General features: G+C 46.9%; 1 protein-coding gene across 1 annotated transcript in view; it reads right to left on the reverse strand.

The window, feature by feature from the left end:
- Positions 1-16,635, reverse strand: part of CTR9 (CTR9 component of Paf1/RNA polymerase II complex) — a 263,261-nt gene that overhangs the window by 40,736 nt on the left and 205,890 nt on the right. Inside the window, exon 19 of the mRNA XM_078680945.1 lies at positions 4,898-4,969. Coding sequence (XP_078537071.1) covers positions 4,898-4,969 — 72 coding nt within the window. The remainder of the gene's footprint in view (positions 1-4,897; positions 4,970-16,635) is intronic.

Here is a 16,635-nt window from a genome sequence, read left to right on the forward strand (position 1 = left end):
AATACAGTTCTGAAACACACTCTAGCATTGAGCTCAATGGGGTTTCATAGGAAAGTACAGTTGATTACTTTATGGATTACTTTGGTAGTTCCAGGACTAGATCTTGGATTCAGTCCTGGGGTATAAGCTGGAACCAGATTAGCAAAAACGTTTTAGTTACAGTGATGATTTTTCCTGAATATAACACTGTTTTAAAAGTTCACACTTTGAGGTGATTCTCACAATGTTATTCAATGGGAGGAAATTCAGGTTACAGGTAAAGTACGATCGCGTTACTTTTGTAACCCAGCACTAGTCTCCTAGGGCCAGCACTGGGGGCCTAACTTAAAACAGGTAGGTAATTGCGTTTCAGTATTTCGTACGATTTGTAAAGAATATTTGCAGTTTTCAAAAGTAGACAGAAGAAATTTCATAGAAAAGCAGACAATGGGTTCCTATGGATCAAATACAGGTTACTAGTAAACCCACTAGGGATTACTTTTGTGGTTCAGTACTGGGCTGAAAGGTACTGCACTGGCTTCTCTCCTGGTCACAGGTGAGTATTTTCGAATTCAGACTTTGGCTGATTTTATAGGAATATTTTCAGTTTTCAAAACTTCACACTTAGAAAATGTTCAAGTCAAAAATGGGTCAATGTTATCCAATGGCAAGTAAGTTAATTACCGGTTTCCAGGTGAGTACTTGGTTGGTGAAGTTAGGATTCTGGGCATAGACTCAGGGGTCCCCCAGGGTCAGGTGAGTACAGTTAGTTCAGTCCCAGCGGCGGCCGGGTGCAGAGGTGGGTAGGCCCAATGTTAACCAATGAGGGAAAGGGGGCCTTCGGTTGGGAGCTGGGCTCGTCACTTGCTCTGGGCAACGGGGGGGAAGTAGGATAGGGCAAGGAGGTCACAGCCAGCGGCACTCGGGCGGCTGGGTGCAGGGTGCTTTTGAGCCGTCAGGCGCTCAATGTTATCCAATGAGGATCTTGAAAAAGGAACAAAGGCTGCAGGCTCGGGGACGGTGACTCTCCAGGCGCGACCTGCACTTCGAGAGGTAAGTTGGGATGTTGGAGCACAGGTAGGTACCCCAAAGGGAGGCACAGGGGGCTGTAGGGCGCCAGGGTGTCTTTGGGTGTTGGAAAAGCTTACCCTCGGCTGGTCGCGGTTGGGGTGGCCCCTGTTCTGAGTCTGCAGGCGTCGGGTGGTTCGTCGAGGAGGGTTTTTGGGTACTGGACTTCGGGTCCCAGACGCTGGGGGGACGTCCTCGTGGTCTTGGTTCGGGTTGGCCCAGCCCGGGCTCGGCTGGTGCAGAGTGGGCTGGTCCGGAGCTTCCTGGTGGGCACCAGGTGGGTTGTTGCAGCAGAGCCTCTGCTGATGGGAGTCCCAATCGTCGAGAGGGTCAAGGCAGGCAGATCCTCTGGGTGTCCCAAGGTTGCTGTCCACGGAGGTCGCCGGGTTTAGGCAGGAGCAGGTTCCAGGCTCAACAGGCCGGTAGGGCTGGGGCCAAGTCAGTTGTCCTGTTAGCAGCTGCACGGCGGGTCTTCTTCTGGATCTTCTTTCTTCTTTTTGATATCGGGATCTGAGGAAGGTAGGAAGGTTCAGGGAGCCCCTAAATACTAAATTTAGGCAGTGCAAAGGCAGTGTGTGGGACCCAGGTTACAGGGCCCCGGAGGGTGGCACAATAAGTGCTGCAGCCCTCAGGGGTCTTCTCTGGTCACCATGCCCTGGGTACCAGTTACTAGGGGCTGACAGGGGCCAGAGATGCCAATTGGGTATTTTGTTTCGCATAGCTTTTCTTTGTAGGGAAGGAACACAGGCCCTGGGTACCTGATTGGCAGGGACCCAGGGCACACTCAGTCAAAGTACATTAGCAGTTCAGAAAAAAGTGGGGGGATACCAAGGCAAGAAAGATGGCACTTTCTCACAGCGGGTCTTCTTCTTCTTCTTCTTCTTCTTCTTCTTCTTCTTGATCTTATTTCTGGTGTTCGTATCAGGAGCGGAGGAAGGAAGGTTCAGGGTGCGCTAAATACTGTATTTAGGGGAGTTACAGGTAGGGTAGGGCAAGGGCCAATAGGTCCCTGTCCTGGGGTGGGTACACCCCCTAGCCTGCTCCTCTCCTGTGGGAGGGAGGCAGGAGCCTAGCTGTGATTGGGCAGAGCTCCTCATATTCAAGATGGCCGGAGCCCGGGGTCGTGCTTCACCTCGCCTCTCCCACCTAAGGGGTGGGGTTGGCACAGGCTGGCACACCCCCCTTCCTGACATAGGGTTTCCCACCAGTCTTCCCGCCAGAGTGGGGGTCAGAACTGGTGGGGGCCAGTTGCTGAGTACAGCAAGTGGCCTGGAGAAGCTCACAAGGGCGGCAGGCCTTTGAAGCTTCCCCCTGCCCATCCTGGGGGAGGAGACCTAGCACCTCGCCCTGGATGTGCATTGTTGCAGGCCCAGGAGAGCGGGGGGGCTCTCCACCCAGGGGTCCAGCAACATGTCTGCTGTGTGGCAGCCTCTCAGTCCAGACGTGAATTGCAGGTTAGATTTTCAGGGGGCATCTCTAAGATGCCCTCTGGTGCATGTTACATTAAATCCCACACTGGCATCAATGCGGGTTTAATGTGCTGAGAAGTTTGATATCAAACTTGTCAGTCTTCAGTGTAGCCATTATGGTGCTTTGGAGTTTGTAATGATGACCTCCCAGTACCATATACTCTTAATGGCATCTCTGAACTTACTGTGCCCAGGAATGGCCCTGGGTGCTGTAGGGGCACAGGGCTCATGCAACTGTGCCCACACCGCTGGCATAGGGCACCCAGCTAGGGGGGTGACTGAGGTATGCCAGGGCAGTGGGTTTTGTGGGCATGGCCCACGGGGATGTGTGCTATGTTCACTCTCCGTTTAGTTCTACACTTAGACACTCAGCCTGCAAAGGCAGTGTGTGGGTGTCAGGGTACAGGGCCCCTAAAGGTGGCACAGTAAGTGCTGCAGCCCTTGGGGGGTCTCCTCTGGTCACCATGCCCTGGGTACCTAGGGTACCAGTTACTAGGGGCTGACAGGTGGCCAGATATGCCAATTGGGTTTTAGGTTCAACACAGTTTTAGGGAAGGGACACAGGCCCTGGGTACCTGGTTGGCAGGAGCCCAGGGCACACTCAGTCAAAGCACATCAGCAGTTCAGTAAAAAGTTGGGGCAGACCAATGCAAGAAAGATGGCACTTTCTCACAGTAGGCGACACCTAAAAATGTAGGTAAAGTGGAAGAACTAGTTACCAATGTGGTAGGTGGGTATAATTTTGATGGTAGAAGTGTCAGAAACCTCTCTAGGGTGAATAACCAAATCAAAAGATCTGTAGTTTTTTGCTAAAAACAGCAGTTCTTAGTGGCTCAATACCGGCCAGAATCTAGGTTACGGTAGTGCTACTAGAAAATAAATTGTAACATGAGAATCTAAGTTGTGTAGTTGAAAACTGCTTCGATAGCCCATTAAAGTAAAATAAATATTCAAAACCAATTGGGTAAGATGATTTCAGTACTGAAGGCTGATATTCCATCTGAAAAACCATTGGATTATGTTCTCCTTGAATTATATGAACTTCAGAAGAGTTCAGTGAAGAAACCATACTGAAAGTAGGTCCAGTAACTAACACTTTATGTTCTTCTCAAACATTTAAAATGTCAAAGTGCTGTGGTAACGAAATGCTTCAAGTAAGGATAAAGAGTACATTTAATCCAGATACTGTTGTCCAAGGTCTTTTATACAAACCAAGGACAGTTGAACTAATTCAATAGCTTGGATAGGTATCGGGACCAAGAAGAAACCTAATACTCATGTATGCCGTAGCTTTCAAGAGGACAGCCTAGTTATTCACTTATTCAAAGAAAAGCAGGGGGTAGGGGCTGTAGCTAGGGCTTCTAGGTTCATAGTTTGCCTGAGGTGCAAACTGCTATTTTAAAATGTTCACTAGGGCAATCAATTTATGATATAAAAAGCATCGAAAAAATGTCCGAGACAGACATGGCAAAGACTAATCAATTATCATGGGTCTTTGGCAGAAGCCTGCTTAACCGAGGGCACTGGCCTGGCTTTGTAACAAAGCAGGGATGCAGTTTCACTGCACACCTTATCAGTCATGAAGAGGTACTTTGGAACCCTGGGGTTTTAGATTTTGTGAACAGATACGTTCTGTTGAGGCCATATGAATGACTGTGTGTGCACTTGGCAACCCATTCTAAAATGGATGGTTGAGAGCCCAGACACCGAGGGGGCCATCTTCAAACCGGACGAGGGAGGCATTGGTGACTGTACAAGTAAGATCCTGAATACTTCTAATCAAGATGTAACATTCTGCATCTCTCAAGAAAGGAGGCTATCAGATTGCGCCGTCAGCACTAGAAAACAGGTCCAGGATGCATGCCCTCAGTGCAAATCCAGCGAAAGAAGGCACATGAACTTGTTTAATTGAGATATTTCAGACAAGCAAGGCAGGTTCAGTGTGGGACCAAAAGAGATTTTATTAAATCTTGTGGTGGAGTGTATGTATCAGATAGGGAAAATGAAAGGGAGAAATGCTGCTTGAAGATTGGGAGTATAGGGGTTTTGAGGGGGAAGAGAGAAAGGCACTTTCCTAACCCTGTCCTTGGAAGAAGAAAAGATTGTTGATAAAAAGGAAAGGGCCTACTGAAGAAAGAACATCATAGGTGTTTTTTTTTAATCAACAGCATAATGGGTGTGATTCGCTTCTGTAAACTTTGCTAGCCAGATTGAAGCAGTATGAATGACGACCCAGCGTTACCTATGTGTTATAGGGCTCTCTTCCCATAAACAATATTCTTGAAGCATAAGACCAAATAATAAAGATGAAGATATGTAGTAATATCAGTTCACACGGGTGACCCATAACAATATAGAACAATAAAGAAAAAATAGCTTACCTGGCCTCCGTACCAGCAAGAGCCAAATCAAACCTCATTTTGTCTCCTACTTTACTCAGGTAATTGAAGGATCTAAACGCAAAAGCAAAATAATATTTACAAAATAATTCATGCAGACATTACAGCTTGTAACTTGATGAATCACATGTCTACATAAAAGGTTCAATGAAGCTGCAAAAGAAGGGAATATGTTTAACATTTCCTATAAAAAATGTATGCACATGGAAAAGTTTATGAAGAAATAACATTATACAAGACACCACTATCAAAAAAAAAAAAAAAATAGGACTAAGAAAACAAAACTAAAATTGGAAATATGCTTTTCCTCATCCGAAAACCAACCTACACAGGATAGCGTATTAAAAATGTTAAGAGTTACCAGTATCGATATTGTTAGGGTAAGGACCTTTGTTGAAAGGGTTAAAACTTAGGATAGTATATTTAAGGCTCATTCAGTTCATTAGTTCAAACATGTGTGTATTATTCTAGGCATGGATTCTTCATAATGGTATGTCTTCAAGTAAGTATTCTTGATCTGAACGCAGATGAATTTTACACGTAAAGGGATCACAAATATCAGACTGGCGAGGTCAGGTTGGAGAGGAATAATGAACAATGTATAAATCACATTGTAAGACAGTTAACAAAAAATATATATATAAAATGTAAGTAATTGTCTATCAAAGGCGTGTGCCATGGGACAGAGGATTTAAATTGAAGTGTCTCTGTACCTAAAGCTTCTCGACTAGCAGAACAAAAAGCTACAGAATACTTCCTTAACAGAAATTTGGAACCCATGTGTGTACTGCTAGACAACGATATTGTATATTTTTACAATGTTAATATGTAATACCTTTAAATTATGCAACACAGAATCTGTTTGTTGTGTGTTTAGTTTCAGAAATCTGGTGCAGGATGCAATTGAATGTTCTTTCCAGCATATGATTCAAATGCACACAGAGGAATAATCAGAGTAAAGGAGTCTCACAGTGTGCCAAAGCAATGGACCAAGGACATTAAAGAGCACAATGTCAAACATTGCTTCAAGCAATAGGGTAAACTGTTCAAGCCAACAATTAAAATTTTCAGATGTATAGAGCAACCAGAACATTAATTACAAGACGTTTTAAGAAACATTTAGATCGGCAGCAATGCAGATAGCTGGCTCTTTATATTGAAGATCAAAGAGGTGCACTGTGTAAAGAGTCCACTCAAACTTAAATCAGTTTATAGATAACATCCCAAATGTTCTCTTTTGTGGTAGTGTGGGCGAGCAGTTAGGCATATAGAGGGTAGTGCTAAGCATTTATTGTACAGACAGGCATTAAGTGAGATACACACTAAATAAAGAAACCAAACACAAGCTTATAAAAATAACACATTTTTATATGAATTTAGATACCAAGATCATCATACTCAGGCAAGTACTTTTCGAGTTATGATTTGTTAAAGTATAACAGCTAACAATGAGCTTTTTGGATCAGTAATGTTATTCACTCTAAAGGGAGTATGGGGGGGGGGGGGAAGGGGGAGGGGAAGAACCATATACTGCATTCGGGCACTTAACAACAATTTACAGGACTCTTCTTTTGGACTTAATGTGAGCACGGGGCAACGTCCAACGCCACACCAACAGGTCACCTCAGGAGGTTCTGAAGCGTCCGGGTGCAGAGGGGTGTTATGGCGTCCAGTATCCCATTTATTTCAATGAGAGAAGCATTTAGTCAGAAAGAGGCTGCAATCTGGGACTGGGGGACCAGTCTTGGGAACCCACAGGGGGGCTTAACCATCCTGATGCTCTGGAAGACAGGGACTCCCTTGGTCCACTTCTTTTCATGCTCTAGGGCACGGGTGCAGTGTTTTTTTTTGGCATTTGATTTGTTGCAGGGATGTGGAATTCCTATAGCCCGACGCCCAGGACATATTGTTTGGGGTCAAGGGCAACACGTTTTTATGTGGATTTTGTCCTTGGGACAACTAGGCCCAGCCCCCTTCAGCACAAACCCTTTGGATGCCAGTGTGCAGTATCGCATAATGTATCAGGGAAGGGCACTGCCTGCCGTTAATGTAATATTTTTGTCCATATGTGAATGCTGTTCAAACTTGTATTTATGGTTCATTAATTGAAAGTGTTTATTATTAGGGTGAGCGCTCTATGTAAATGTTGTAAGCTCTGACTGCACTACTGACAATGGTTCCAGTATAAAAATGTGTACACACATGTTAGAAATTTATCAATATGAGGCTATATCTAATGCTCCCAGAATGCTCTCTAATCTGATGCAAATATTTGCAGAAGCTTGAAAGCAAGATTGATGATTCTATGCTTTCAAAATAAAATGTTGACAAAAAATTGAAAGCAGAAAATAACATTTAGCTAAACTACTGTAAAATTTCAGGTACCATTTCTTTGCAGCATCATTTAGCAACATATGTTGGTGCGTGCTAGTATTTCCCAAAAATATACATAATGGAAAATCAGTGTAACCAGTTTCAATAAGATTATGGGAAAGAAAAATAAACAAGCAATGGCAAAATCAGTAGGTCTGAAATTTGTAGTCAGCTTTTTAGGTCTCGGCTAAGCGCACGGAAGCGCGTTCTCGCCGAGAACCTATTGTGGCCGTGTCTGCTTCCCAGGAGACAATCTTGGCCGCGCGCATCGCCTTGGAGGCGATTTGAAACTGGCACGCGCCGACTGGCACGCGCCGCACTCGGCCTGGCTGTCTCCTGGGAAGCGCAAACATACCCAGGCACACCTCCCCCTGCACGCATGCGCCCACACACACATGAGCGCACATACATGCACGCAGACAGAGAAACTCCCCCGTCCCCCCGCCGTCGCACACAGATACACACACAGGAGCGCACATACATGCACAAATGGTCGGACCACTTTCTGATTCATTTTTCTATTACCATCGTTAAGAGTAGAAAGCAGCCGTTTCAGAAAGGAGGGAAAGTCAGAATATGGAATAATGTTGACATCTCTGCCTTTCTTGACACCTTAACTTCATCCCTTCCCCCATTAGATCAGGATATTGAAGGGATTGAAGAAGCCTTTTCCAGCTGGCTACTTTAGGCAGCTGATGCACATGCCCCTTGTTCCAACTTTCCCCGCTCCCGCCCCAATGACGCTCACAGGTGGTTTACACCTCATCTGAAAGCTTTAAAACTTGAAGTTCGTCAAAAGGAGCGGAAGTGGCGAACAGCGTACTCAGAACTGGATAAAGCCAATTATTGTAGGGCCCGAAAGGACTATCAGAAACTCATCCAGAAACACAAAACTGATTATTTTTCGGAAAAAATCCTTAAGTCACACAATAAATCAAGAGAATTGTTTAACATCGTGGAAAGTCTTAGTGGCAGTGACAGAACCTCTCCACCTGTGGCCCCCACCCAGGATCTCTGCAACTCATTAAACACTTTTTTCTTTAATAAAATTTGCACCATAAAACAAAGTATCCTCACCACTCTGTCTCCCTCCCCTCTGGTTGACACCTATTACAATCCTTCAACTTTGGAATCTTTCCCCCCCATTGACGACGCCAGTTTATCTAAGCTTCTTGTCAAGGTCAAATCAGGCTCCCCTGATGATATTTGCCCCCCACACATTTTGAGAGAAGTGGGAACTACCATTCCCGAGGGCATGCTTTCCATGCTGAATGGATCTCTCTCACAGGGTAAAGTCCCTGACAACTTTAAAAAAGCCCTCCTTATTCCCCATATAAAAAAGGTCGGAGCTAACCCGCTGGACCCGCTTAACTATAGGCCCATATCATTGCTGCCTTACTGTGCCAAATTACTGGAGGCTCATGTCTGTGACAGTATTTCCAAATTTATGGAAGAATCAAAGTATCTCGCACCCAATCAGGCGGGTTTCCGCCCTTGTCACTCAACTGAAGCAGTTATTCTTTCGGTGCAGAATACTTTGAGGCGGAATGCTGATGAGGGGACCCACCAGGCTCTGGTGCTACTGAACCTTTCGGCTGCGTTCGACACGGTTGACTATACCATCTTGGTCGACCGTGTCGAGCAGGCAGGTCTCAGGGGCCCTGCGCTGAGATGGATTCGCTCATTCATCACTGGCCGCACCCAATCTGTTAGACTGGGTTCTTTCACAGCCCCCGCTATACCTACCATCTGTGGAGTACCTCAGGGCTCATCCCTGTCACCTCTGCTTTTTAACTTATACCTACGCCCCCTTCTGTATTCTCTTAGGAAAGCTAGAGTCACCATCTTCAACTATGCAGATGACTTGCAGCTCATCTTCCCTTTAAACACCAAGGACTCAGTGGAAGAGTTTCAAAACACCATGTCTCACATCCTGAGTTGGATGAGCTGCAGTCATTTGAAACTCAACCCAGGCAAGACTGAATTGGTCTTGCCTGGGCAGAGTGTACTTAGTTGGAACCCTAGCTTCTGGCCATCCAGCATGGGAGCCCCTCCGTCTAAGTCATCTTCAGTTAAGAGCTTAGGAATCTTTATCAGTGAGGATCTCTCCCTGAAAAGGCAGGTTGGTGCAGTTGTGTCATCTAGCTTTTTCCAGCTGAAGAAAATTAAGAAAATTGCCTGCTTTTTCTCCCTGGAGGCCCTCACACAGATCGTTATCTCCCTGGTTCTGTCTAGATTAGACTTCTCCAACAGCCTCTATCTTGGGCTCCAGGCTGGAGAGCTAAAGCGCCTCCAGTTGGTTCAGAACCAGGCAGCCAGACTCATTCTTAACCTATCAAAAAGGCAGTCTGTTAGATCAGGGCTAAAACAGCTACACTGGTTGCCTGTCGAGCAGCGGGTAGCTTTTAAAACCGGGTGTATTCTATTCAAGTCTCTACATGACTCTGGCCCTCTATTTATTAGAGATCTATTCAATAGATACAATCCTTCCCGTAATCTCCGGTCCATGCACAAATCCCTTCTGATTGTCCCTTCTTACAAGAGGAAGCGTCTCGGAGGTTGCTGCTTTGACCATCTTGCAGCTACCTTCTGGAACTCTCTCCCCCTTCACTTAAAACTGAGCGATAACATCCTCAGTTTCAGACACTCCCTTAAAACCTGGCTCTTTTCCCAGGCGTTCTGCTGAGCCGCTCTATCTCTACTTTTAATTGGCGCGCTGTGTTCCTTTCTATAGCGCCATGAAGCCCCCGGGCGTACGAGCGCTTAAGAAATGCATATTAACATTAACATTAACATACAGAGACACCCCCGCCGTCGCACACATACACACACACACACGCGCACACACACACACACACACACACACGTGCCCCCCAAGGCCCACTTACCGCCAATCCGGTGTTCTGTCGCCTCCGCGGGGCTCTCCCTCAGGCATGGGAGCCCCGCGTCACGCACTGCTCTTCAGACCAGGAACTCCGTGGGCGCGGGCTTCGCGCACAAGACGGAAGTCCCGCCCCCACGCTAGGTTTCGTTTTGGAATGCGCGTGCACCTATTGCAGTCATCTCGCCTGATCCCCAACAGAAACCGACAGCGCAGGGGTTAATCGCAAGCTTTATTTTATGTACAAATAGTTCCTTCCTGCTGGCGCTTTACCAGAAGCCTGCCTCATAAAAGCATTGTAATTAGTAAGGATTTCTAAGCACGGTCTACCCAAATCATTTAAAAGTTGGCTCAAAAGAAAACACGGTGTGAGAAGTTGGCCTGATGTGCAGTGTTCACTATTCTAGTGATCACTATATATCAGTCCAAACAACCCTTATTGATGATTGGTTGTAAGTCAACCTTATAGACCAGCTATCCTAGTAGCATGGATACGAGCAGTCTAAGGCTAAGACTCTAGAGGGCGTGTTAAGCCAGCTGTTTTACCATCACATTACCCCTTGAACACCAAGTGAAAGGACACCACACAAGTTGTTATGAAAATAAACAGTATATTTATTTATAACAAGACTACCCTGGCTCTTTATGAGACAGGGAGCTAAGCACACAACAAAACTCTTATAAAAATACTTCAAGTTGCACAAGTTACACAAATGCCCGAGGGGCACGAAAAACCATATACTACAAAAGTGGAATGCGAATTACTAGCAGGTAAGTAACGATTCTCAGAGGCTTTGGGATCGCTAGGACTGGACTACTGAACCTTTAGATTACTAGCAGGAGGCCTAGGGAACTCGGGTGCAGAGTGTGCACTCTCACGCGGGATGCGGGACAAAGTCTATGGAAACTAGAATTCACAAAGTTACTGTTCTCGGGCGAACCCGACTAGCTGGGACGAAAACGGGAGTGGATCCGAACACTTGGAGTGTTGGACTATGCTGGGGCACCGGAGTGCTGGATTTACCTAGCCCAGGGGCTGCGGCTGCATAGGGTTCAAGTTGCGTCGGAAACCCACGTTGACGGACCAGGAGCCTGAAGAAGAAGTTGCTGGCAGGCGGCCAGGGAAGAAAAGTTCGAAGAGATCCAAGCCTGGATCAGGGAAGAAGAAAACCTGAAAGCAGAGGGGACCAAGTTCTGAATCACTAGCCAGTGATTAAGTGGGCACCAGGATGGCACCGGGCGAAGTCACCGCAGTCAGGCGAGTGGGCGCTGCTGGGCTCTGCAGTCTCTCGGACCAGGAGGCGTTGTCGGCGACCAGGATGGAGGTGCGAGCTGTCCCACGAAGGTTCTTGCTGTCGACGTCGCTGGACCCAGGATTGGGGCAACAAGTCTTGGCAAATGCAAGGCCCACGCGGTGGACCTAAAATGGCGTCTTGAGTGGACCAGGAGGGTCCAGGATACTTCTCTGATGGAGGGAAGCAAGGGCCAGTCTGGAGCAACCAGACCAGCAGTGTTTGTCGTTGTGGAGCGTCGTGAAGGGGCCACTAGCCAATGGGCAAGCGACCTGGACAACGCGGTGAGCAGCCAAGAGCAGAAGGGCCCCACGCAGATCTCGTGGATGCAAGGGGGCTGAGCTTCAGTGCTGGAGCTGCTCAGGGTCGGGGCTTCTCTTACCCCAAAGCACTCGGTCGAGGGTCACTCGGATGTCGTGCTGGACAAGCGTCGTGCAGTTCAGAAGATGGCCGGTCCCTCGAGGTCTCGTCGCACCCACGGATCACAGCTGGGCTGATGATGTGGGTTGAGGTCAGAGGTGCCAGGGAAGCCGGTTCTCGTCGTGATGAAGCAGTCTTGATCCGAAGGAGAGACTGGCAACAAACCGCGAAGCTTGGTTGGTGCCTGCTGCTGCAGGGTGACTACTCCTTAGTCACAAGGGAGAAAATCTTGCGTAGAGTCTTGAGTTCTTCTTGTAGAAGGTCGGTTCAGGATTCAAAGATTGATCTAATTTGGAAGGGGGCCAGTTCCTACCTTTATCCTGCAAAAAGGGGCTGGCACGCGACTAAGTCCTGCCCTATGGGTGGGACTAGGAGGGGGGTGGTTACACCCCTCTCCTTTGGCGGGCTTTCCCCAGCTCAGGGTCTGGTGTGCACCTGGAACTGGTTCAAGCCGGCCTATGCACAGTGAGCACCGGGGTGCCACTTGCAGTCACCTTCCTCTAAAGCCCTGCCTACCTAGAATACACAAAACCCTGTCTGGGACGGTGCTGGCACCGCCCCTGGCAGGAAACCCTTTGTCCTTGCCTCCTGCTCTGGGAGGACTCCCAGCAGCAGGAGGGCAGACTTGTGTCTCGGTGGCAGCATCCATTTTGTGGATGCTAAGGCTCTGTCTGACTTTAACCGGGGTTATAGGTTACATACATGTCGTGTCCCTCTAGGAGGGTGGAATGCTAACCCCGTCGCCAGAATTGGCGAGGGGTTAGTATTCCAATTCGTATGACACCTTACTCGACATGTTTTGATAAAGCAATACCAGAGTTGGCATATAACCGCGAGGATTATAATGCACTTAAGAGTATATGGTATGCGATATCATGGAAACGGCTAAGGGATAGATCCCGAAAGCCGCAGACAGGCTCAGCTCATGCCAGAGCACCATCTCACACGATTCCAAGCACTCTGCCTTCAGGATTGTCAAGGCCTGCCATAGGAGATCTGTGTGTCCATTTAGGGTTAGATATAGGAATACTATATCTAAAGCAAAGGGTGATTACACCACCTTGCCCCAGCTGTCAAGCAGCCAGTTGTGTCAGATTTGGATGGCCAGCCAGGGGTGGCATAATACATGCTGCAGCCCCTGGCAGGCCCTGGGTACACCTATGCCCTGGGTACCTAAGGTACACTGTACAGGGACTGATAAGGTGACTCAGTATCCAATTAGATATGTACCTAAGGTACATGGAATCCATTTTACAGAGAGAGCAGTAGGCCTGGGGCCCTGAATAGCAGGGTCCCAGGTCAACTAAGTCAGAAAACCAGCAAAACACCAGGCAAAAAAGTTGGGGGCAACCATAGTCAGGGATCTACCTTCCTACACACGGCACATGTTTACAAAGAGCAAAAAAAGAAAGGGAAAGAGCGATTTAAAACAGGAAAATATGTGGAATGCAGCAGTGTATTCAATACCCTCTCGTCATGCTTACTCGGCCTTCCCACTTCAGTCAATAATGAAATAGCCCGGTCCTATAGACTTTGATGAACATAGACAGCAATTCCCTACAAGTTGCAGGATATAAACAGTGCATTAACCACCCAGAGCTATCCACTTTATCGCTATTTATGATGCCCGAGCTTGCTAAACCTGGACACCAGATGTTTTCCAAGAGAAATACTTTGCATAACTTGATTGAGCACCATATTCTCTCTCACTGCCACTGGACAAGAAATGCTGATACAGAGTCACTGGTGAGAGCCCATGTGAGTTAATTCAGCTAATAATTTATATTATTACATGCTTCTTATACGTACTATACTAAATGTATTCTTGTGTTTGCAACTAGTGCCGCTGAAATAAATAATAGAAAGAAAGGTAACTGGGTTTCAAAACACGTTACAAGCAGCAAGGTGGTCTTTTTGAATCAAAATATGACCATTGACATGAATTGGGCCAATTACAAACTAAGTATGTTTTCTGTGCTTATACCAAAATAACTTGTACCGATGATCACAAAATAAATGACAAGTTGCAGGATATAAACAGGGCTACTGAGGTGCATCATCAGAGCTGTGTGAATAATAACAGCGTCAGCCCCGTGCGTGAGGTGCATCATCCACATTGCTCAGGTCATCCAAATTCCTGCACTCTGTACCACACTGCTTTCAAGAACAGCATACTCTTGCACACACTCTGACTGCTCACCAATTCAAAGTTTGCTGAAAAAGTTATGCAACGCATTGTCATACACCATGGCAATAACTCAAACTTTAATGCTGCGAGACCTATTGCATTGTAAATGCTTGTTAGTTTTGTCAATGTGTGACTTGTTTTGCCATGGTTTTTGTAAAACGTTATTGTTGTGGGAGCTGCCGGGCCCTCACGATTATAACAAACATTGGCAAAAGCAAAATGTGTTTTTGTTCTCAAAAAGCACACTGCCACACTAGTTACTGGCAGTGATCAAAACTACTTTGTGTGCTGATATGCTCTTTTCGAAAGAGCGGAATGCTGTCACGCACAGTGAAGCCAGCTGATACAGAGCGAGAGACAGAATTTTAATGAACGTAAAAGGTCATGGCCAAACTAAGTTAGGGGCCTAATTATAAAGAAAGTCTCAAAAATACACCCATGGTATATGTCCTTGCATTAAGTGCAGCTATACGGCTTTTGTGAATTCCCAACAATATACAAAAGTAGGACAAAAAATAGTAGTACTCAAAAATATTTGTGAACTGCATTTTAGATGAGCAGATATGCATATGTAGATTTGCTCATACGAGTGTTTGCAAATTTACCTTCCATCTAACCACTTTTTTCCCAACTCTGGAAGAAGGCTTACGTCTGCCTTTGTCATGAGTAAATTTCCAACATTTCTCAGTATGGGAAAAGATTAGAGAAGAGTTGTTGTAAACCCTTAAAACATACAAGTTAGTAGGTTTGCACAGACTCAAAAGGACATTCTGAACCTGGAACTATTGCTTACCACTACCTTCATCCCCAGTATGTAGATCTGTGGAAACGTGGCAACATAATGGCATTGCAAGTATTCAAACACTACTATGGTATGAGCCCTGGCATACTCAGCGAAGCTATATCAGAGCTCTTATATAATGAGATAGCTGACATAATTTGTCGCCGCACTACATGTCACCAAAGGGACAAGTGGATTTTGTTACTGGACAAGTAGATTTATGAAGCAACCTGCCCCATGGACAAGTAGATATTTTAATAAATTCCACACCCCTGTTGTTGCAAGAGTCACTAGCGGTTGGTGGGGGGTCTGCCGAAAGAGGCTGCAGGTGGCGACTGGGAGTTCAGTCTGAGCAAATCCAATGGTGGGTTTAGCTCCTGTTGGTCTGGGGACCCCATTGGCACCGTCACCTCCCTTGTACTCAGGCCGTAGAGCAGGGGTGCAGAGGTACTTGGAGGTGTCGGGTGGTGGCAGTCGTACATTCTTTGTCTTGGATTCGGCTGCAGGACAGCTGGGCCACTCACAATGCGAGTCTCACTGTCCCTGAAGACCCACGAAGTGCAGGTCGTTTCTCCTAGTCATTGGTGTCCGGTCTGGACACAACAATCCTTGGTTGCTTCAAGGGGTCCAGTACCCCAGGTATTGGTATTGTGCAGCTTCGGTCGGTCCTGGCATCCCCACACTTGGAGAAAGGATGGATCTGACAAGTAGGAGGACTGCTACCTCTTTCTGGGCAGCTGCTGCATCAGTATACCCGGTGAGCAGCAGGTCAGTGAACCTGGTCTTGCTTCTTTGGTGCCTGTAGCTGCAGTAGAGTAGCGCCTCTACTCCGAAGGAGTTACTTTGGCAATTGGTGAACCACTGGCAGCGCTCCAGGTTTCTTGGTGCCTGCACAGCAGCAGGACAAGTCCGTTGCTCCATGAGAGTCAGTACAGCAGACAGGCGGACAGGGTTGGCATCAAAGCAGTCACGCTCCTCAGCCGTCAGGTCAGCAGTCATCTTGGTCAACTTCTTTTTTGTCCGTTGAAATCCGAAGACCTGGTATCAGGTGCTCCCCTAAATACTCAATTTAGGGGCGTTAAGGGGAGTGAGTGATAGTAGACAATGGGCTACATACCTCTGGGATCACTACACCCCCTAGATGACCATTTCCTTTGTGGAGTGGGCATAACCCTGTCCCAGGATTCCTAATTCCACCACACACAAGATGGTGGAATTTCCACATTTGTGTTTACTTTAGGCTGGGCCACCCTAGAGGTGTGTTCAGCGTAGAAGTGCAACACGCCTCCTGCATAGCTAATTTTCCCTTCTGTCCTGGTGCCACATGGGCCCATGGAAGTGGGTGGCATACCCCAGTCTGGGGAAGCCTTGGTCGCATATCAAAGGCGGCAGAGGCCTTTCAATCCTCCTGCCTTGATATGCCAATTTACCAGCCTTCCTAAGGAGGAGTTGACAACACTTCTCCCCAGAGCAGGTATTGTTTGACCTCTGACCTCCTGGAGGGTCAGAAACCCATCTTTGGTGGCTGGCTGGACCGGACCAGTCACACCAGAAGGCTGGTGGAGTTCAGGGACAGCTTTAAGGTTCCCTCTGGGTATACGTATTAATAAATCCATCACTGCAATCAGGGTGGGTCTATTAATACGAGGTATTTGATACCAAACAACATATGGTTCAGTGAAGTTGTTGTGTAGCTGTCGAACTCATTTTAACTAGTGCTCGGTACATACCTTAAGATGGCTTCCCTGTTCTCTTGTACTGTCAGTAATTGAACTGGCCAGCACA

The sequence above is a fragment of the Lissotriton helveticus genome, chromosome 3_1, assembly GCF_964261635.1.
Source record: "Lissotriton helveticus chromosome 3_1, aLisHel1.1, whole genome shotgun sequence".
In the NCBI taxonomy this organism is placed as follows: Eukaryota; Metazoa; Chordata; class Amphibia; order Caudata; family Salamandridae; genus Lissotriton; species Lissotriton helveticus.